Source organism: Chamaea fasciata, unplaced genomic scaffold (genome assembly GCF_029207755.1).
Source record: "Chamaea fasciata isolate MVZ Bird 193981 ecotype frontalis unplaced genomic scaffold, bChaFas1.0.hap1 SCAF_3, whole genome shotgun sequence".
Classification (NCBI taxonomy): Eukaryota; Metazoa; Chordata; class Aves; order Passeriformes; family Sylviidae; genus Chamaea; species Chamaea fasciata.
Window position 1 is genome coordinate 91,551,590 of NW_027094088.1, and position 24,071 is coordinate 91,575,660.

Sequence of the window (24,071 nt, forward strand, 5' to 3'; positions counted from 1 at the left end):
TGCCCATGCTTACACTGGGAGAATGGAGATTATAACAGGCAAAAAAGTTGCATGAGACTTACTGCCTAAACAACATTTAAAAATTGATTCTCAAAGTTCAGTGGTGCTATATTGACCACATAGACGTGGGTTTTCTTCCTTCTCAGTGAGAGATGTCCTCTCTACATTTCTGAATTCAGAGAAATTTCTCATTTTTCTGTTGAAGTATTTTTTCTGTACTAAAATGCTTTTGTGGTGCCAATTACAGCAACCACACTGTTTTTTCAGTGTAACAGCAGAAGTTTGGAAAGGAAATGTTTTGAACATGTAGCTAAGATGAGACACAATAATTTGTATCAGCTTTCTATCTGTCAGGTGCAATCTTAAAGGAAAGAGAGATAGATGAGGAAATCAAGGGACTGGTTTTTCGGGAAACTAAATTACTGTCCTGATACCATTGCAAAGTATGGCTGTGAAGGTTGTATATTGAAAGGTTGTACACAAATATTCTTCATGTTTTCTTTCATTTCAAAATGAGGATGATAAATGGTGTTGGCATGATCCTCTCTTGATGGAACTCATACAATATGTATTGTTAGAAAAAAATCCATTTTTTTAATAAACAGAGTAAGGAAACTAGTTAAATGGTGTCTGCACTTCAGTGTAGCCACACGCAAAGTTCCCAAATATTTTGTTCATGATAGTTAAAACCATTAATAGCCCAACATTTTCACTTTTCTTGGTTTTGGGTGATCTTTTAGAAAAAAGTGAATTTAACCCAATTACTCTATAGAATAAATGGCCAAACTGGGATGGAAGAGGAGGAAAGAAGAGAAAGAACAGATAATTAATAATTTACAATTGATCTTTCACAAATAAATAAAGAAAAAAGCCTAGATAATTCCATAATGAAAAATCTTAGCTCTAGAATATACTGACAAGCCAGTTTGATCCAGCTCTAGAAATGTAGTAGCTTATAGGTTTAATGGTGCTTCACAGGAACTAAAAAATCAAGTCTCTTTCCTTAAAATTTTTAAATAGACATACCAGTTCTTCAAGTTCTCTGTTTCACAGTTGATTTTTCATATATTACATTAAAAAAACTAAATAGCATAATTCAGCTGTTTGTGTGATGCTCATGACATGCTCTTCATACATGTACCATGAATTCAGAGTTACAGCCTGAGTTGGAACCCATTTTGGTCAATAGAGGGCTCTCACTTTCTCGAATAGGCTTTGGATCATGAGTGCTAGATCAGGACAGTGAGAATCATAATTCAAATTATAAATTTACTTTAGACAGTTGTTTCTAGTACTGTTTATTTTCAAAAATGTATCAAAAGTACTTTTGAGGTTTTTGAGCTATCAAACAAGATGTTTTTATGCCTTAAAATAAAGTTAAATTTATCTTAACCAAATCCAACTTTACCAAACAGTTTGATTTTTCTGTCTTTTCTCCATGAAAACTGAAAGAACATATTAGGTTTTGATTTTTTTTTTTCATTTTTTTTTCTCTTGAAATGCAAAATATAGAATTTTTATACCGAATTTTCTGTTTTTTCCTTTTCTCAAATTTAAAGAACTGAGAAGCTAGCTGGAGATCTTGCAAAGAGAAAATAGACAAGACTTTTACTTTTCAAACTGGTTGTTATCCTGAGCAGCTCCAGGTTCTGCAGAAAGGCAGTTTGACAGTTCCTAGCAGCTCGTGGGGACAGACTTCCTCCCCAGTGGCATACTTCCAAACCTTCTGTGGCTCTAAAACTGCATGCTGATGGATCCCTTATGGTATAGAAAAGTTAATGTTGTCTTTCACAGACAGAAGAAGGAACTGAGAGAGGAAGAAGCATGACTGACCAAGACAGCTAAAAGAAGAATCCTTAAAATAAATTAAAAAAAAAAAAAAAAGAAAAAAAAAAGAAGAATGAAAGCACAGCCAGCAGAGGAGGTGAATGAGGAATGAGGAAAGGAACTTTCCTGTCCTAGTACAGGTGGTGAGTACTGGGTGAGGGTCCCATTCTTATGAATGTATGTGTCTGAGATTCTTGGCCCTTGAGAGAATACCAGAGACAACTTCTCTTCAGATCATGAGAGGGGAGCAAGTGTATCTTTCCCAAAGCCCAGAACTGAAAAAAAACTTCTGTAGCAGAAAACCATAGTGATTGTGTGCATATTTATACCTGATGGCTGCAGAATTTCTTCCTTTTCTGCTTGCTGATCAAGCACACTGAAAGTTTCCAACAATTGTCCATGTCTGTCCTGTAGATGATTGAATCTTCCATTCTTTTATTTCAAGAACTCATGAATACTCTTGCTTGTACCAGGTGTTGTGAGTGTCCTTCAAGCTATCCTCCCTGTAACAGAAACATCCACTGCCTTTTTCAAACCAAAAGTTTTCTGTCTTCCTATTTCTTCCTTTGTGATATACCCTGTATACTCCTTTTCTTCCACCTTTTCCTTATTTTTAATTTTATGTATTACATGTCTTTTACTTCTTTCCTACTCCCATTTCTTACTCCCACCTGCCCTGGGCTCTACTATGTTCTGTTTCCCCAGTGTTTTATGTAGCTTCATAATCTTCTCCCTAGTTCTGCTGTTCCACCCATCTCATTGTTATCTTTTATTTTTTTCTGGGGCATATATCTTTCATGGTGCCAAGCTCATTTAGGATAATGGCAGAGATGCGATTGGAAGCTGTGTCATGCTGGAGGCTGTTTACAGATGCCTGCAACTCATTCTATTTGTAGGCAATGACAGACAAACAGAGAAATGTCATCACGTGTAAGTCTCAAAAAAGAAAGCAGAAGGTATTGCAAGGAAGGAATGAGGCTGTTGACAGAGCAGGTGTTTTTGGTTATACTTCAAATTCCTCAGCAGTATCAGCTCCTTCATTCTCTGAGCCTCACCAGCAGGAGCCTTCTCAATGCTCTTATATCTGTGATACAAAGGTTACCACACCCTAAAAGACTCCTTTCATGTTTTCTATTGCCCCGGCTATTTTCAATGTTTTGTTCTTGTCATGTGTTTTGTATAGGGTATTAGTTACTATGGCAACCTTAACTGCAATTTGACCAAGAATATAAACATGAAATATGTACATTACAGTAACAGTTCTGTATTCATTACCTTCCAAATATTTCACAGGCAGAAGAATTTGAAAAGATTTTTTAAGCTATCAGACAAAAGTTCTCAATTTATTTATGAAAACAAACTAATTGCAATACAAATTATTTAAGCCCTGCATTTGTAAGGAATGAATCAGACGCAATTTGAAAAGGCAACTTATAAGAAATTACTAGAATTATATCTCTGCTAGTGACTCTTGCATAAGAGTGATTCGGAGCAATGCACATTTTATATCAAACAAGGTAAAACAGGCCAGATTCATATTGCAATTACCAGAAAGACTGGATTAAAAATCTTGAAAATAGGTAGAAAGTTTTGCACTGTTCAGAGGAGCGAGCCCCAGATATTAACTTGGGGGAAAAAAATTCCCCAAGGTCTACGGAATTTGATAAAATACAAAATATTACTGTACCTGAATTGGAGAACCTGGATTCTTAGCAAATTCTAGTTTATATCACTGTAAATCAGAATGAGTCCATGGAGGTCACAAGTTATAGTGAAACTCCTGCTGTGAGAAAAGCAGCAGCTCAGGTTAGGCATGCCTTGAAAGTGTATTGCAACCAGGTTTCATCTGGGGCAAAAGTCTGTTATTATAAAACCATGACTTAGTCCTTCCAGTGACAATTTTCATATCAATTTTCATGTTGAGCTGCACATAGAGTCCTGTGCACATGCCTACCTTCCAAGGTGCAACACAAAGGGTGAGAGACGTGCTCAGAGGAGAGAGATCCTGCTAAGCCTCTCTGCAAAGTCTCAGATACTAAGAGGGACATGAGTTAATCATGCTATCATGGAAATTTAGGAACCAATTCAGATTACACTTAATTGACAAATATGTAATCAGTTTGGAAAACTTGGATTTGGAATTTTTTAGAAAGTTTAAGCAAGAGTAAACAAGAGTAGTAGTCAGATTTGGTAATTTCAGTAGTTAAGGTGTTAAATGGCTGATAAAAAATAATGAAAATAGCTTGGGGAAGGGGAGGGGAGGGCTTATCATTAATGAACTGACCAAGCGTGCCCCCAGAGCAATAGAGCTTCAACCCTGATTTCCCTGTATTAGGGGGAGTTAAACCTTGTGGAATATTATAACTATATTATAAATATATGTGTAACTCACATAGGTAAGTTTTCGGACACCTCGATCTAACTTGGCTTTCAATGCTATTCCAACATAACACAGGTGTATTCAATAATCACTTCAAAGGGGACAAGACTCCAGAGGGAATGTGAATTTATAGTGGGCTATTTTCCTTATTTTCCTGCTTTTGGTGCAAACCTAGAAAAATTATTATTTTGGAATATCTGGCTGTTTGAGTAACCTGTGTTCTTCCAATGCAATTTCTATCTTTTAAATTTGTCTCGCAGATTCTTCTTAGTTCCATTCTTGCAAACTTCAGTGCTATTACGCAAACATCATGAAGGACACTCCAGTAAAAATAAGCAAGTCCTTAAGTGCTTTCAAGAATGGAGAACTGGTGAGCAGCTCATTCAAGAGCAGTCAGAGCTAGACATAAAGGATGTGATTCCTTGTGAGTATAAGAAATAAGTGTTTTGTATCATGCTAAATTTTAGGTGAATAGGAATTAAATGACAGCAGTACAGTGAGACATGCATTTATAAAGCTACTGGCAAGGGATGGGAAATTTTTTTTCCAGTCTGTGTGTTCTGGGACAGGAATATGCAAGTCACATAAATTACCATTGTTCCTGAAAAATTAAAGAGATTTTTCAATTTCTGTCACCTAAAATTCTTGTTCCTGCATTGACCATAGTACCAGAATGGGGAAAAAAATGTCAAAATGGTTGCTGATTTTTCTTAGAATTAGAGCATAAGGGAAATGACATATTTTTGAAGTGTTTTCTTGCTGTATCCAACTGGAGAAGGCTAAGAAATAAATTCACTTAAGAGCAAATGGTCACAACTCCACTGATCTGAACTGCATTGCCCTCATTTCATACCAGAACAGGCAATATCACAATTTCATGAAGGTGCTTACTGCTTCTTATCGGCACACAGAGCTCATGGTAACAGCAATGGCATCCACAGAAACTTTAGGTACATAATACTAAGCATAATTTAGGCACACTACTATTTTCACATACTGACACAGAAAAATGGTCAAGCCCAACCCCAAGTGCAATTTTTAGTAATTATGTTTATAGATGTCTAAAAACTAATAAACTGTATCAGATCCTCAGGGTGGGTAAAACTCTGTCCTTGAATGCACATTGTTTCACAGACATTTAAAGCAAGCAGTGCTTTCACAGTATACAAATCATCTCCTGTTCTCCAGATGAGATCTATGAATTTTTCTATGCCAGAAAAAGTGTAGATCTCCACATTCATATTTCTCCGTAGAGGGATTGTAAGAAAAGGTCATTTATTCTACACTTCGAAATCAGGATGCTATTTCAAACAGAAGAACTCTAAACTGATGTATCAGATATAGCTGCAATTATGGGGAGATTAAACTACCTGAATGAAGCAGTCTTAGTATGTAAACAGATGAAAGCTGGTGGACTTTGTAAACACAGTATTTGCATAGCTTTACATATAAAGCAGACATCAAAATGGAACTCAGACTTTACAATATCTTGTGGAAATCACAAAAATACTATAAATACCCCTATGAATACAGCCAAGTATCCTTCAGTCCTATTCCCCCTGACTCAGACCTGTCTTGCAGAGTCAATGCCTTTGAATAATGTCAAATTCTCCTCAAAAAAATCAGAATTAAAAAATCAAAAAGCTAATTGCTAATTTGCTTAGGATAGGAAAAATTGATAAAGGTACATAGCTGTGAGTCACTTGTGACAGATAACAATATAGATCACCTTAATTTAATAATCAATAAAACTTCAGCTGAATACAGAAGGTATTTCTGTAGGTCAGAAACAGCAACTCTGTTTTCTTTGTATAACAGGATCCAGAGAAAGTCTGTGGAAAAAAGCAAACACATCTTACATTTTAAGAAACAATTATCAAATTCCATTCACAACATAATCATGGCGCTTGTTTGCAGATTGTTTTTGTTTTGAGGCTTTGTGTTTGAAGTTAAAATATTCAGAAACCAATTTCTAGACATAGAGTTAGAGCGCTGGGTTTGGCAGTGTTAGGTTTACATTTGAACTTGACAATTTTTAAGATCTTTTCCAGTCTCAGTGATTCTATGAAAAAGAAGAATCCATCTGAATATTTTTGCTATCAAAACATTGCTTAACCTTTTTAGAGCTCTTTTTAATATAGTACATTGTGGTGGTGTCTGGAGTCGTATACTGATTTGTTCACTCACTGGACTGCATGCAATTTTGTATCCTTAGGTTCGGTGGGTCTGAAGCCCAGACTGAAGCGTAGAGAGGGCATGGAAGAAGAAAGCACGACTCTCACGTGGGTTGAAACTAGATGCTTATTGCTCCCACAGGCCCACATCCAGAGAGTGTCTCCTGGGGTTCTGGTTTCAGCTTTTATATGGGGGGTGTAGGGAGGGGCAACGGTGAACCATAACCAATACCAGGTAAAGAGGGAGTGACCAAAACAGAAAGACAATACACAGGACATCTGATACATGATATGGGGCGGAGAAGTCATAGGCTCTGCCAGTCACCCCAGCCTCTCACCAGCGTCTGGGTTGGGTTTCAGGGAGATGGACAGGACCCACAACTAGGGAAAAACCAAAGGGGTTAAAACACGGGGTAGTCTGGAACAAACCATTCTACATAAAATTACAAACTAATAATTTCACACCGCTACAGTACATTATCAGTTTCCACTATGCAGCTGATCAACATCAAAGAACTACAGTTTCTCTCATGGTTCAAATAAATATACTCAGGCTTACACCTCTGCCTAGAACAGTTGGGGCTGTCCAGGAAATGTTATAGTCAGAAATACACATTGAATCATAGAATGGTTTTGGATGGAAGCGATCTTAAAAGTCACCTAGATCCAAACACCCTGCCATAGGCAGAGATACCTTCTGCTAGATCAGGTTGCTCAGAGTTCCATCTGTCCTGGCCTTGAACACTTTCAGGGATGGGACATCTACAACTTCTCTGGGAAACTTGTTCTAGAGCCTCACTGCCTTCACAGCAAAGAATTTCTTCCTGATATTTAATCTAAACTCATCCTCTTTCAGTTTGAAGCTTTTCCCTCTTTTCCTATCACTACATTTTCTTGTCTAAAGTTCCTCTCTAGCCTTTTTGCACATGGTCCAGCCTTTTGGTCACCGTTGTGGAAATAACTTCACTTTCCAAGTATATGAGAAATGTCTAGAACAGATGTTATAGAGAGTGAGGTCTTTGCAGATTGAAGAGAATCAGACAAATTGAAGTAAAAATGTTTTGTAATTACTGTAAACATTGCCATATTTGGGTAGATTTTTGAGATATTAATATTATTAATAGCAAGAAGAGAGAAAACTATTTAAGATACACACATAAATATTTTTTCAGGCTGTCATGAATATATTAAGGCTCCCTGGAATAATGATTGGAAAACCCCATCACTCAGATGCAGTGTCTTAGAAAAATGTTAGTCCCTATCTGAAAAAAGCCATGCTACTAGCATAGTCCTAAAATTCTGATCAATTAGTTTTGAATAAGAATCAAAATATTAGCATACTTTTGAAATACATAATCATCAAAATTGACCATAACAGGTGATGCTGCCTCTGAATTGGACATATAGAGCTGAGGAAAACCCCACTAAGCAGTGTGAGGGGCCATGCGTTTTCAAAGTCAGGTGTGCAGAACTGGTACTGTGGCATCCTGCCTTGTATGACTAATTGCACAAGCATTGTCTTGTTAGTGAGAAAGTACCCTCAAGTCAGATCTCAGGTTTCATTATTGGTGTTTGTTCTGGTTACATGCCCTTGAGGTTTGGTCTGGCTGTGAAATCTGAATGCAACTGTTCAACTGTTCACTTAGTTTATCTTTAGTGACAATGCATTCTGCTGTAGTTATGGTTTGGTAACAGCAGTGGGGAAGTGGAAGCTGCCCTTTCAAGGCTGGGATAGGAGACTCTGTAGTTTTTCTGCACTTTTTTTGGTAAAGGATAAGAGCCATGATGAGAGCATGTGGGCTGTGTGGTGCTGCATCCAGACCTACGCTGTTGTGCCTCTGGAGGAGGCTGGCCTGTGGCACTGAGCCAGGGAGGTTTCAACCTGCCACAGACACTTATAAGAAAAGGACTACACTTGCAATAAACAGAATTTTCCTTAAAAAGATGAGTCTTGTGATTAAAGGTGTAACATATGGAAACCCTTCCTACAGCCTGATTCTCACAGAGACCTATTCCAAGCAACTGCAAGAATATATTATCAACATACCCTTTATATGTCTGAATTATTGTCAACATTAATGCAGGCTTTGTGAGTGCTTTAAGGCACAAATAGAGCCCACAGTGAGCAGAGGTCCATTGATATTTCTTTTTCTGTTTTATAAACTTTATTCTTCAAAGGAGTATCTTTTAAATAGTCAGAAGAAGAGAGATTGTTGTAGTTTTTTTGTTGGTTTATCCATTACAATTCGACCACTAACTGCTATGGGAGAAGGTTTCAAAAGCAGAAATAGGCAGCTGGATGCTGAACACGCACCGAATACCAAAGGGAGTTTGGCTCCTAACTCCCTTGGGCCTTTGAAAATCTGCCCCAGAAGCTTTAAGTATAACAAATCAACTCAGTGCTGACTCTATAGTACATATTCTTGTTTTCACTGCAAACCTTAAGCAAATCACCTATTTCACAAAAGAACACAATATTTTCTTATTTTGAAACAGATTGCATTTTAAAGCCAATGGAATAAAAGACAATGACTGACAGACTCTTTGGTGTATATGCCAAATGAAAAAGGTACCAGGAATTGCTCTCCTCCTGTGCTAGGAATCATACCTTACCCCCTACCTCCCAAGGTCTCTTTTCTGCTGTGGAAAGCACAGCAGTCCAGAGAATGAGATGACAAAGAACAAAAAATTAATTCAGTAAAAAAGGCTAGACCTCTCATAGTTTCATGCATGAAGGGTAGAACATGGTTTTGCCTTCTTTCCAAATGAAAAAAATCACAACTGGTTAAAGCAAGCAGGAAGATACTTAATCTCATTATTTATGAATATCATTATGCCTCTCGTCAGAAAGGCATTTTGCCAGCTTTACTTAAGCAGCAGTTAGGCTCATTCGCGAAACTCCATCTTTGGATGGTATTAGCAAAGCCAATCACTGTCCAGTGTCATGCCATTCAATGTTTGGGAAGATAACTGAGGTTATGCTGATGGGTCAATGAATGCAATGTTTGCATTTCAAAGATTTAGATGGTCCCCATCTAGCTTGGTCAATATGTGAGTAGAGAAATGAGAGTACATGATCATTTCCTAATGACTCTATTCTGTTGATGGGCCTCTCAGATTTTTCCTGTGAAGGCAGATATTATTGATAATGGGCCACAGCAGGAAGAGCACCTCAAATTCTTCCTTTACAGGTGCAAAATTCCACCTGGTTATTCTTGTCCCATACTTATACTATGTGTAAGTATGGGACAAGAATACATACTGGAAGTAATGTAGCATTGTAACTGAAACTTCTATGCAATTGATACTTTGATCTCATAACTCCTTCCTGGTCAGCCAAAATCCTAGATTTATTACTCATATAGGGCAAGATCCAGTCATCACTGAAGTTGGTGGAAAGACTGCCATTTAGCTCAGGTTAGAAAAGCTTTGATGGATAATTGCAGTAAGACTTCATGTGTACTTTGTTACTTTGTAGTAACTGTAAGACTATTTTCCTTTGAAACCTCTTTCCCCTCCCCCTCACTGAAAAGTTAGTATACATAAATGGAGAAGAAATAATTTCAGTGTATCTGCACATGCACACCCCAGATGCAGCCGCATCATGAGGTTGAAGTATGACTTAGAAGCACATTAACACACAAAATTAAAAAAAAAAAAAAATTAAGGAAACAGTTTAGAGATATTTAAGTCATTTTACACCTGACATTGTCACAAAGGTTGCTTAAACCAGACAATCAAATTTTTTTACAGTTAATACAGGGAGATAACTAGCTGTGAGATCTGGTAAGCACCTGAACAGACTGTCTCCCTCTGCAGGCCTATGCAGGCCACTCACTGCAAGGAACTCCTACATCAGAAGATCCCTGAAGTGTGGATACGAACAAATTAAGTGATTGAGGTATATAGGTGAAATTCATCTACTCTGAAAAAAATATTTTGATGTGTGGCAGAAGCTATTTCTGCAACATCTATTGGGAAAATAAATATGAAGGTGGACTTTACAAGATTATTTGTATCCCAGATGTTCTACTGGGACTTTCACAGTTACTACTTTTTAACTTAGCACATCCAGTGAGCTCACCATCAGAACTGAGGAAACTGCAGCAACATCTTCCTGATAAAAAAACCCACAGAAATCCTCTTTGTCTTTATTGCAGGACACTTTTCTTATGAGCAGGTGAAGTGTATCCAAAAGTTCAGTTAGTATAAGCCATACAAACTCATTTCTTGGAACACCTGCCAAAGTGAATATATCTTTAGAGATTAAGTCACTTCAGTCAAGGACTCTTTGAGTCTAAGTGTAATTTGTTGATAGTGATTTTTTTTAAAGCACTGATGATTACGCGTCTGGTTGTATGTGCATTCTCCCCATTTTCCCCTCATGCCTGTTAACAGTTCTTCTGCAGACCTTGCTATTAAAAGGTAAGCCAAACATTTAATGTCGAAATAGAAGGACTGATTCTATCTCTGAAATCTCTTTCACCTGGCAACTTGACAGAATTCAAGTCCAACCAAACAGTCTCAAGGTATGATGAAAAAAAGAGATGCAAGACACTTGACTAGCTGCTCTTGCTGACACGTTTGATTTTTTATCTCAATATATTTTGTTCTCTATTTATTAAACTTCCACTACCACAGTAGGGCTCTAGATCTCAATTAGGAGCAGTATCTAATCAGGAATAAAAACTCTAGCCAGAAGAGGTGCTTATGACAATTTTTAAACAACTACTTAAGATTACCCTTGCTTTAGCTTTACACTTCTTTATTTCCTCCTTTAACCATCAACTCTTTACCTTTTTTCTTCTGACCATGGATTCAAGAGTTTCTTCTGTGTTTACCTCATTTTACTTCTTTAGATGCTTCAATGCCTCCATTCCACCCAGCCATCTGACTTCTTTCATTATCAGTATCATATATTCTCACCATTTTTCTCATGACCTGTACTCTTCTTGTCCTCTTTTCTCTCTTCTGACAACTCACCCCTCTATTTATGGATTAGTCTTTGCCATGTTAGAAATTGTATGATTTTACCTACATTTCCTTCTATTTCACTTTCAACTCCCAGCTATCAGCTCTCACTTCATGGAAGGAGAATAACACAAAAAGAATATTAGAATGACTGTAACATTTTTAGGAATTCCTTTGAAACAACTTGCTTTCTCTGATTTAATCTTGCCCTTATCAGTGTCCTATAAAACTATTAATTCTTCAGTCTCCAAAAACTGAAGTTTAGGAAAGATACCATTTTCATCCATTTGGACCTAACATAGAACTCTTCCTAGAATAGTGTATGTCCATATTTTCATCAATTCCCTCTTTCCCTGATTGCTAAGGTAGTATATTTGAGAACATACTTCTCATCCACTCTCCAAATTACTGTGTGGGTTTTCTGTCCTTGTTTTCCTTCTCTCTTCTCTCTACACCTTGTTTCTCATCAGCAAATACAAATTCAACTACCATCTGTTTGCTAATGACTCAGAGATATACTAGTCTACTCCAGACTAATCTCCTTATGTCCAAACTGAAATGCCTCTCTGACATATCCTTATGTATATGTAGCCATGCATCATGAATCAGACAGCGTATCCTTTCCCATACACTAAATCTTTCTTTCTCAGCCAGTTAGCTCAAAAATGTGAGATAAGGATATAACTTAAGTCTTTTTCCTAACACACAAGATCTTTAGTTTCTAGCAACTGGGTTGCAAGAATTAAATGAGATGTAAGGCTTAGCACAAGGAAACCACACCAAGCGAGCTAGGTTGAAGAATGACTCCTCCAAATGCTTAAACAAATAGTATAGAATAGTCATGGTAGCTCAAGTTAGCAGCAGTTCACTAGATGCTAAATCAAGCACTTTCTTAATAAGTCAATGTGTGCTCATAATTAAGATGCTGCATAGCTGCTCATCATTCAGCACCGTGGTCACTTAAGTAATGCAGCTCAAGGGAAACAACTAGACTCAGTACACTTGGGTATGGAGCCCTCCTGATGGGTATGACCAAAGTCTCCCCACAACCAAACATCTATCCTCAACAACAGCAGGATCTTTCCAGCTCTGATGAAAGCAGGATCTTTCCAGTTCTGACAAATAGTGTTGTCCTTCCCATATCCAATGAGATTTCTGCCAAAAAAGGATTGTTTTCTTAGCTATTTTTGGGCTCTCTTCTCTGCTTCTTCCATATCTCTCCCATCGGATAGAAGTTACTACTTTTCATTCTCAAAGCCTGCTGACACTCAGTCAAGATACTGACTTATTTGTCTGTTTAGACCATTATCCTAGCTACTGTTACCCACGTTGACCTTGCACAGTCATACGTCATGCTTTGCAGGATCTTCCTATGCTTAACAAGAAAACAAATATTTTTTTCTTGAAATACTACAACAAAGTTCCCTTTTCCCCTGTTAACCCTACAAAGCTAAAATGTTTAAACCTCTGAGAAACAGTTCCTAAGTGGAATAATGATCTTGATATTGCCTCCTACAGGCACCCTGAAGGCTCCTACCTACAAATTCCACTTTCCCTCAAAGGTAGAAATGTTTTTCAGAAGTCTCATCTTCCTAACATCAATTATTAATGTCACCTTAAGGACAGAGGGGATCAGTGTAGGTGCTCTGAAAAGAAAGTGTGTTAGAGCCTGCCCCTGAGGAGCTAAGTAGAGCTTGACAGTACTTTAAAACAGGTAACTTACATTTTCTCCAACACTTTTGCCATCTGTTCCCCCTAAACTAAGCATTCCACAGGGGAATACAATATAGCAGAGCAGGAGCAGACCATCCAGGGCCCCTCTTGAACAACACTATCATGATATTCTCTTTGCTGACCAATACTCTCTTGATGTGTCCTGCCTGACAGCCTGTAACCACCTTTTCCCTGTTTCCTCCTTTCTCCAGCTTAGAAGGATATTGGTACTTACATTCATTGGCCTGCGCTGGTAGTACATAAAACAATGATGTGGTTGTAGTTGATGTTGCAGTGTCATCGCTATTGTCAGCCTTAGAAGAGATTTTAGTCTGGACACAGCATTACCACAAAAAGAAAGTGGAGTCTAACCTAATCCCAAGAAACAAATTTTTTAACAGTAGACAGACTGTGGGTGGCATAGCCTCCTTTTTATTCTTTATGGTATAACAAATTTAGGTTAGGAACATATGTATATATAAATATTTTTTCATTGTTCCAGCCTAGAAGACTGTTATGACTAAAGAAATCATTAAATATTTCAAGTCTGAAAACAGAGTTCTTGAAAGAGAATGTGCTAAGTAAGAGCATTTGGAACTCTGGTCTCTGTGTTTGCTCACAACTGAAAAGCTTATGTTACAAAAAACCATTTGGATGAAATCGCTCATGGAGAACACTGTTCTACTTTCTGACTTCCTCACACTAAATCTCTGTTCTGCTGAAGACTATCTTCTTACAGATTTTTTTTTCTCCAACATAATATTTTGAATTTTTAATCTTTTACATTTTGAATTTCACAATAACCTTCTGGCAGAAAGCTACAGATTTCTGTGTCCAGTGGCAAGGCCAGATTGTGGCTATGGGTTCCCACAAATATCCCCTTTTAATAAATATATAGTATGTTTTCAGATATGTTCTGAATCGGTAGTTTTTCTTGGATAGGTTCAAATATTCTTGGGCCTTACAGAAAGATGCTTCTTCCTCCCATAAAATGACAACATGGAAATATGTATTCAGTATTATTAACATAGAAAGCTGAAAAAACTTAAAAGAAAAGAGGAAATCTAACCTTTCAAACCTTTTTTATATGGCATAGAGGAACAAAAGGACAAGCTCTCAACTGAAAATAAATCCTTGCCAAGCTACCTTTAAATCACCCTGATTAGTACAAATAGTCTTGACATATACACTCCCCATACCATCCATAGGGAATAGAGAGAAATATTGCCTCTGTTTAAACTCATAAATTCGTGGATTTTATGGTAGTACATAAGGTGCTTAATATACAACAGAGAGATTACAGTCATTAGGTTAGATCATATTCTGTAATTACCATGTTTAGGTACTGCAGTTCCTCACTGAGCTCAAGTCAGGTTGGTGGAGATTCCTCCTGGAATGCCATGCTTCAGTTCCAGAGTCATCTTCTGGCTTTTTTGGCTTTTGGAAAGCCAAAATACACAAGGTTTTTAAAAGTCACTGTGACAGCTACTTGAGTCTGTTGAGAGGCTGAAATCAGGGGCTCTATGCTATCTTGTCTATCTCAGTAAGGCACTACCGCAGATGACAAATGGTAACATGCTAGAGGCCAACAATGTTTATATATTATGGTTTACTGTCATAGGATATAAGAAAGGAGCGAAGGCACCTTTCGCAGTCATACTGATTGTGGTGCTTAGTTATTTTACCTTATCTAGGTGCTATGAAGGGAAGAAATTAACACTTGTATAGCTCAAAAAAGAAGGAACTGGGTCCCAAAACTGAACGAAGCACAGAAAATCCTCAGAAGAACAGAAGGCCTTGGATACAGTAAAGCTATGCTGTGTGAGTCCAGACCAAGAAGGCACATGTTACATCATCCTGGAGCTCTGGCAGAATCTGCCATGAGTAGGATTAAACAGCAACTTCTCAAGAGTGCTTACTGGAACAGCATAGCAAGAAATGATACCACCATTACTGCTTTCAATTAGATGCAGCCAGCTACAAATGGTGTTTATTTATGACTTTTCAACTATGCCAACTCAACAAACAATACAACAAAACAAAACAAAACAAAACAAAAAAATATTGGGCCAGATGCAATGCAAACAATTGCTCATTTCAAAAATCTGAGCCTCAGAAAGTAAGTCTCAGCCTCAGATTAGTGCCCATTGACATCTTTTTTCACTATCTTTAGCAAACTCCCCCCAGTCCTCTGACAAGGATAAGTGGAGGAGCCTGAGCAGCTCTGACTGGGGAATTCTGCACAGCAGCTTGGCTACATGATGTCTGGTACTAACAAGTATTAGCATCATTTTACTTTCACGAATGAAAAAAAATGAGTCCCGGAGGTGTTCTTAAAATATGGATGAATGCTAACTAAACCCAGATCCTTTCTGTGGAAGTGCTAGGAGGACAGTGGGTTTGGGAGCTGTGGGGAAAGGCAGGGAAGGGGCCGCAGCCCGGGCCCGGCAGGGAGGAAGCGATTGCCACGAGATGGCAGCAATGCCACGTCTGGCTCGGCCCCTGCCTGGATCCGCTTCTTTATTTATTTATTTATTTTTTTTTTCCGAGTGAGAACCACAACGTTTTTACATAAATACAAGCTTATTACAAAGTCAGCCTACCTCGTTCAGTGCCCATTCACCACCTTCATGCAACTTACAACGAGAAAACAACTTTGCATATTTCCCCGCGAAACAATTCTCATCACAAGTGAATAATTACAACCTTGAAACTACCTTTCCAAAAGGCCTTGTGTTTGTCTTTCCTTCCTTTGAGCCTTTTAATTACGGCTATAGGTAAGCATTAATTACGGAATCATGCCCAGCGTGCAGTGGTGGTGACATTTCATACATGGATTGAAAGGGTTGGGCACGTTTTTGCCACGCGTTTGAAGGTAGGCCTGGCACAGAAACCCTCGTTGGAATCATGGAGCATGGGGACCTGTGACATGACAACCTTGGGTCACCATTTCCTTTCCTTCGGGCTCAAGGAACCAACCCTGCCTGCTCCAGGCTGGTGGTGGGGAAGCCTCTGGTGCATACTGCCGTATCATATTTTGATTGGTTTTTCTTTAGTTTTGGAAAGGATTGTTAATGGCAGAATTTCCTCTTGGCAACAGGAGCTCTGGAGAATGATGGCAACATAAAGACAAAGCGGTGTTCTGCAAGGAGATTTGGCTCCTCTTCTTCCTCTCAGGAACAACAGCTTGCTCTGATGAACAACTTAGAAGGAATGAGTAGGGCACATTTTGGACCTGAAAGCCTTCCTCTCTCAAGAGCAGGAACGAAAGCAGAGCGTAATTTCACCTAGGACAAGGGACCCTAGCACCCACACCACTTACATCCCGCATGTGGCTGGCGGAAGCGAACTGCGGGCAGAGCTGGGGGACAGGACACCGGGGAATCGCAGCAGGAGCCTCCCGGGCAGGTGTAGCCCTACAGCCACTACCCTTATCCGCGCCCGGGGACACCGGCCCCGGGGAAAGCCATCTCTCCCTCGGGGCCTTCCGGCGGCCAGCAGCAGCCGCCCGGGGCCGCGGCCGGGGCGGGGGGCGAGGCCGCGGCCGCCCCGGGAGGCCGTGCGGGGCCGTCCGGCGGCGCGGGAAGGCTGCGGGCTGAGCTGCACAGCGCCGGCCCCTTCCCCTCACCGTGGGAAGTGATGGTTGAGTCCAGCAGCGGCGGCTTCTCGTGTGGCTGGCAGCCGCTCCGCTGCGCTGCCTGCGCTACTCTCGCCGCGATCCCTCCCTCCCTCCCTCTTCTCTCCTTCTCCTCCTCCTCCTTCTCCTCCCTCTCCTCCTCCTCTTCCTCGCACTCTCCGCATCCCCTCTCCTGCCAACGCCGCCGCTGCCCGGCTCTCCCCGCCGGCGGCCGTGCATGCCGCGCTGCCCGCGGCCCCGGGCGTTCCTCCCCTCCCTCCCTGGGCGCCCTCCCCTCCCCTGGGCGGGCGGCGGGCCGGCGGCGCCGGGGCTCCGCGGGCGCTGAGCGGCGCAGCCCCGCCGCGGCGCGGGACTGATGCTGTCTGTGAGCAGAGCCGAGCGAGCCGCCCGCGCAGTCCTGCAGGAGGCGCCGGGCGCTGCGCGGCGCTCGGGACCCGGACCGCTCCTCTCCGCCTCTCCTCGCCCTGTGGTGGTTATTTGGCGCTGTCCTTAGCCCCGCTGCCGTTCGGAGGACACGGTCGCAGCCGAGAAGAGCCGCCGGGGGTTTTGTGTGAGAGTGTGTGTGTGTGTGGAATAACTGCAGACATGACTGCGTGGAGGAAATTCAAGTCTCTGCTGGTTCTCTGCGCGGGGCTCCTCACTGCAGCTCAGGGTAAGATTCGGGTTTCTTGCATTGCATTCGTGTAGGCTGTGGTTACGGCACTCATAACCCCTCAGCTAAATCTCTGCCGCTCGGTTGAGCTCTCTCCCTCGCTTCGTTTCTGCGCCGGCGAACAGCAGGCTCCTCGAGCCCGGTCTCCCTTCTCCCTGCCTCCCACCTCCCGCCGGTGTTCCCCGAGGGCTCTGCTCTCGGCCGGTCACTTCCCCCGGGAGAAACCAGCCCCTTAGAGTTGGGCAGCAGTCGCTGCGACGCCGCGAGCGGAACCGTGCGCATCCAACCTCCTGGGCAGCGCCGGAGTTTGGGAACACTTCGCTCTCCGCACACGCACGAACGGCACTCGCTGCCGTGTGAGGGACAATCCCCGGGCTGGCAAGTTTGGATCTCCCCTCCTCCCGCCTCCCCGGCTTTTGCCGTGCTCGAGGGGGAGCGCGGAGTGGGTGGTCGCGGAGAGCCGCCTCCGCCTGCTATCAGCCGGCTCCGCTCCCCGCAAGTTGCGCGGAGGCGGGGATGCGGCGCCGGGGACACCTCCGCCAGCTGCCTGCCCGTGCCTGAGGGAAGAGGACTCCTCTCTGTTGGGCGTGCGATGGAGAGAGTCCCCCAACCTCAGCTGGGTTTCTCCTTAAAATCAATGGGGGAGGGTGGAGAAACGAGGGGGTGACGGTGGAGAATTTGGTTACACAACTTCAGTGCTGGCCTCAGCCCCATTACTTGCCTCATCGCTGGAGACAACAACTTCCCCATTATTCACTTCGCCTCTCATTAGCCCTGCGCTTTTTCATGCTGGTAGAGAGCGAGTCTGTGTGTGAAAGAGAGAGGGAGGGAGGGAGGGAGCGAGGCAGCTCGCAGCTGAGCACCTGTCCCCGATACAGCCTCTGTTTCTCCCACCTCGCTCCCTGCCTGTCTCCGGGATGGCGGTTCCCCTTGCGGTTTGTACTGAGTCTCCCTTAACCCTTCCAAGGCGCTTTACATCGTTCCCACCATTTTATTTTTCTCGCTGCTCTTTTCGGTGCGGGGGCGGCGGGCTACCGCGGCCCGGGTTGGCGGGCGAGGCTGGAGCCTTCCCCGTCCTGCGGATGCCCACGGCCGGCTTCCCTCGCCCGCCTGGGCGGCACGGCAGGGTGCCTTCCCTCCGATAGCCTCCGGCCGCGATCTGCAGGCAGAGGCGGTAGAAGGCCAGCCCGGGCTGCCGGGAACCGGGCAGGAGCTTTGCCCGGTCCGGAGGAGCGGTTGCGGCTCCGCACCAGCCCGGTGGCATCCCTCCTCTGCCCGGATCCTGCCGCGGTCCAGCGGGCAATACCACCCGGCTGCCTCTGTGGGAAAGGAGCGGGGCGAGAAAGGCGCACGGCTTTCCTGGGCTGTGGATCTGCGGCTACTGAAGATGGGGCTGTGCCCGGCAGCACACACAGACCGGGGCGGGCGGGGGCTTCTCGGCGTAGCCGCCCTACCCAAACTTCCAGCATCCCCCCCACCCCCAGGTGCCTCCTTCCCCCGGTCCCCGCCCGCGCGGGGCTGGGCGGCCGCTCCCAGCCGCACACGTGCCGGGCATCCCGGCGCAGCCCGGGGCACGGCCCGGCCGGGCGGGAGCTCCGGGTCGCTGGCGGAGCTGCTCCGACAGCCGCACTCGGGGCCCCGCCACCGCGGGACCAGGGGCAGCTGCTGGCGCAGCCACGCCGCTCCCGGGGCGGGCCGACACCCGCGACTCATTTGTTAAATACACTGTAGCCGGTTATGTCGTTTGACATTTAAGTGTTTTCTTTTCATGGCTGACAGCACATACGAAAAGCTGGAGGCTGGATCATGGTTATTCAGCGACGATCCGACGTGTTTTGCTTACATACAAAGGCTTTGCCAGGAATGTTTGGGCACTGCCTCTGATGCTGCTCTGCAGAATGTAATTATACCTGCTTAATGTGAAGCGGCAGCACACCCACTTAAAGGCTAAAGACTGACTTAATATTGAAGTCAAACAACAGGTTGAAGGGGAGCCATCAGGGACAGCTGACATAATTTCTTTCCCGTTTACCTTCCCAAGCAATTGAGCACAGGTATCTATATTTAGTCAAGTGTAATCCTGAAGCTGAAATTACGTTAATGCTTTAGAGAGTGAAAAAACTCCTTCCTTAGTAACATAAAGACCCAGGGTTTCAGGAGCACACGAAATAATTTTAATTATTAGATTATCAGAACTCTGTTTTACCAGCCCCTTGCTATCAAATAATTTGGCCACTGTAAAAGGAATTCACCCAGGTTTTGCTTGGTTTTGGGGTTTTATAAGCGAAAAAAGAAACAAGTGCTGAATTTCTGGAGGTGTTGCCACAGGCATTCCCATATCTTTCAGTAAAATGACAGGTGGGTTGCTTTCCACATTGTTCCTCGTTATGAAATGAAATGGAAACCCTTTGTTGCTGTGGAATTTTCTGTAACTTTTTTAAGGAACAAGGAAGGATGAAAATGAACATTCATAATCGTTCACTGTGGTGGACTTGAAGTGCAGTTCTATACATTTCTTTGGACTGATTCAATCTGATTGATGGACCTGAGTGTTTTGGAAAACATTTGGGGAATTCTTCCCTGTTCATTGTGCTTTAAACATCAAGGGAAATTAGTATGGAGTCATTTAAAGGAGCCGCTTTCCCAGAAGCTACCCTATCATAGCAATTATGCTTCAACAAGACAGACAGCACGATGCTCAGTTATGCATGTTAAGATGGGCTTGTTTATAGAGCCATTTGCTAATTCTGATATGTTATAGTGTAACAAAAGCAAACATTAAAAAACCCTATTGATTTTCTTGAAAGGCAAAACACATCAGTATAATTTCCGTAAAAATTCATGCTGGTATAGAATAAATGGTAGATTTAGGCTGAATTCAACTAAAATTCAAGGAAAAAAAAGAGTAAAATATATTTTTCGCTGTGACCTAACATCTGTGGACAGCCTATATTCAGTAGAACCTGTATTCAGTAGAAATACATGCTGCTTCATACCTAGAGCTGTTCCAGTACATGTTTTCAAGGTAATTTCCTGGACGTGTTTAGATAACCATACACAGCACCTTCATTGCCACCTAATTGCCTCAAACTGAATGTACGTAAGTGGGCTTATGCACAGAGGTGTCGTTCGGATTAATGAAAATAGCAAAGAGAAAACATTTCTGTTTTTAAATTAGATATAGACAGTGAAAGGACTCTCACATCTACAGCTCAGGATTTTGTTTAAAAAAAATAAATAAATCTCAAAACATTTTATGTACCTTCTGTTTGCTGCTATCACTTTGTCAAAATAATTGCTATAACTGAATCACAAAAAGTTACCATGCTGTTTAAGGCCTACTCCTGTTGGATGGAAAGTGTTTATCTCTTTTAAAGTCGGTTTTTTGTTGTGTGGTTTTTTGTTTTGTTTTGTTTTGTTTTTTTTCTTCTCCAAAGCAGTGCTTTTCAAACTGTGAGGCTGGTCTCTCTAGAAAGGCTCCATTCTCTTCCAGAGAAGAGTAAAGCAATTCTGGGGAAAATGAGCTGAAAAAAAGAATTTTTAAAAGAACATCAGAGCAAGGTAGTGAACACCCAGCTGTAAAACCAAGTATTTGATGGATGCGTTCTCCATCCCCCAGCTCAATGAGGACTTTGCCATAGAAAGACATAGTAGAGAATATCCAGGTCTGACCATGTAATATTTTAAAGTAAAAATGCATTTAATTTTTTATAAGATCTGTATCTGCCCTATATTTTGGATCAAGATATGTGTATGATGTGCTTAACTATGTACAGGAATAGGAAACTTGGTCAACTTGAATATAATGTAGTGGAGAGGAAATCAATTCAACAAAGATTCCCCAAACACGCATTTTAGACTCTTGAACCCATAGCTGAGGTTTGAATTCCCACTGTCAACCAGGAAAGATTTTTCAGTTTCTCTGGTGTGTATGTGTGTGGAACAGGATACTGGTGTGAGGAGCTGGAGATGGTTTACAGGCACATGAAGACATAAGCACACATGGAACTTCAGGATGTGTTGAAATCTGTGAGGCCACTTCAGCATCATCTCTGATTTGTGTAGATAAACATTCTGCAGATTGTCTATACTGCAAATCTGTCTATTAAACAACTGACTCACACTCTCATGTTCCTCTATACAGACATGTATGATTTTGATCAGACAATTTTTTTTTTTTTTGGAAGGGTAGTTGTCATTTTTCCCCTGGCAGACTGCTTTGTCTTTACAAGCACTTCATCTTATTTGTACTCATGGTGTGGTATTAGTATTACATATGCATTGATATAGGGAAGTTTTTAAAATATATGTATGGCACTTATGCTTCAATAGTGTGTACTCTAGTAAAAGCTCTTGTCCAAACAAATTAGGAACAATCTGAAAATTGAAATATTTTAAGTTTTGCATTCAAGATTTACCATGCTCAATAGAAAGGCTAAAAAGCCTCAGGGACCACTGTTTTCAACTTTTCCAAGATGTAATCCGTACACCATCACATTAAACTCCCTCTTGTAACCTTTCCTCTGAAAAGTGACTGCTTGATAGTGTCACAGTATAAAACCTCCAGTGGATTTAAAGATAAGGTGTAATTTCATCTTTCTCCAGTCTGTATTGAGCCATCGTGTTTCTCTTAGGCCATTATGACATTATTGTGCTGACACACAGCTTTCGGTGAGAGCGCCGACTGTAGCGCAGAGCCGGGCTGCCTGTGGCCACCAGGGGAGGCACTGTGGAAAGGGGATAAGCGTGAGACCTGGTCTCCAATAAAACTCACTGTACAACTGCATTCAAGCCAGGGTCACAGAACAAGAGTCTTGCCTCTAGTTCTCCATATGACTGCAAAATTAGCTGTATTAGACTAAGAAGAATTGGATGTTCTTCCAATTTCTGCAGTGAGCAAAAAATAAGAATCATATGGAAATTCTCTGTGTATGAATCACTTTCTTTTACTTAGAAGTTTTACTTGTCTGCATCATCTGTAATTTCCCTTAAACCATTTTTTATCAACCACAAACTTTTGAAATAGGGAAAAAATGGCATTAATAGCTGAGGAAAGCTGTGAGATCCTTCTTTGTCCTGACACATCTTTGTTTTGGCTGGATGAAAGATTTCACTCCACTATATGACATTTCTATTGCATTTAAGAAAATCTCCAGTGTTTGTTATAAGCATTTCTCAGAGGAATAACTGCTTACACAAATTACTTAGATTATTGTCAGTGTTATATTGACACCCAAAGGCAACATATATCTGTTGTCTGCATTTGGTAATTGAATGGTAAATGGAGGCATGCGTGCACTCTTTCAAGAGTAATAACACATCTTATTTCTAATAACAAGTCTTACTTTCTTAGAGACAATAATTTCTTCTGCATTTCTTTCTCATATAGGAAACAGAAAAAAAAGAAAGTGATGGTAGTTTTTTGCCATTTTTACTTGGAGGGCAGATTCATTTGATGGACAAAGCAAGATTTATTCACTCTTACTTTGCTGGTGATTAACCAGAACTCTTGATTAATCAGAATATCATCAATGATCTGCTTTTAGCAAAAAAAACCCAAACCAAACCAAAACAAAACAAAACAAAAAAAAAAAAAAAAAAAAACAAAAAACCCCCCACAATTTTTAGCAATTATAGTAATGCTTTAATTTCCATCATAAAAATTAATCACAGTTTCTTACAGCTTTTTAATTATTTAATTATGAATTTTAATGATACATTCAGGCATATTCTGAAATAGTGATTTGACTTCTATCAAGTAAATTTCTTGTCTCATCCCTTTCTGGTAAAGGGTAACTTCAGGCAGTTCTGAGAGCCCAATTCTGCTGCATTGGAAACTGAAATTTGTATTGATTTCAGAAATAGCTCAATTGGCTGCTTTTGAACAGGTTGCTACTCCAAATAATCCAGACGAAGTAGATATTGCAACTGAATGGTGGAGTAGGACCCCGTTTAATTTGAGCTCTTGTGGATGAGAACTTCTGACAAGAAGTTTGCATCCATGAATGACTTTAAAAAAGGAAATCCAGGTAAATCACAGTAACAAGCCCTGATAATATATGTATATGTGGAAGCAACTTGTTTTTATACAGCATCTCTGGTATCTCTGAGGATCTGACCTCTACCTTACTTCATTTTTTTTTCTCTGCTTTTTCCTTTAAAGACATTATGAACAATACACAAAGAAACCTAGTATCATTTTCATCTCTGGATGTTTTATATATGTCTTACAGTATCCTATGGATACTGAAGTACAGAATCATGTTCCATATACATGTCTTTGTTGTACAGTGGCTTTCTGAAAGAAACGTTTGCAGCACTGCAGCTGAGAGAGACCTGAATAAATAATAATGAATAAAACTTTTTATGCAGTGTTTGTTTTGCAAATTTGTGTGAAATATGGTCAGCATTTAAAAATTACATTTTGCAATACTTGCTTCCTGCCTTGTGTTCAATTTCCAGGTAAATTTTTTTTATGCAATTTTGCCACCATTAATTATTTTTTTTTAATTTCTTTTTTTCTTGTCTGATAGTTTTCCTTATTTTTTTTCTTTTTGTTGCCTTTTTTTTTTCTTGAGAATCATTTCTAAACCTATATTTGAGGTTTTTTATTGAAACATTTTTATAATTCTGATGTTTACAGCAAACCTTTGACATTCATCACAGAGTAAATCTGGGTCTAGGTATATTTTTTTCCTCACCCATCCTATGTATTGC

The 24,071-nt window shown here is 41.2% G+C and overlaps 1 protein-coding gene across 1 annotated transcript in view; it reads left to right on the plus strand.

Annotated features, from left to right (window-relative positions):
• Positions 1 to 17,071: 17,071 nt before the first annotated feature.
• CSMD1 (CUB and Sushi multiple domains 1) overlaps positions 17,072 to 24,071 on the plus strand; it is a 1,082,532-nt gene continuing 1,075,532 nt past the window's right edge. Inside the window, exon 1 of the mRNA XM_066179810.1 lies at positions 17,072 to 17,354. Within this exon, the coding sequence (XP_066035907.1) occupies positions 17,288 to 17,354 (67 nt within the window). The 5' untranslated portion in view covers positions 17,072 to 17,287. The remainder of the gene's footprint in view (positions 17,355 to 24,071) is intronic.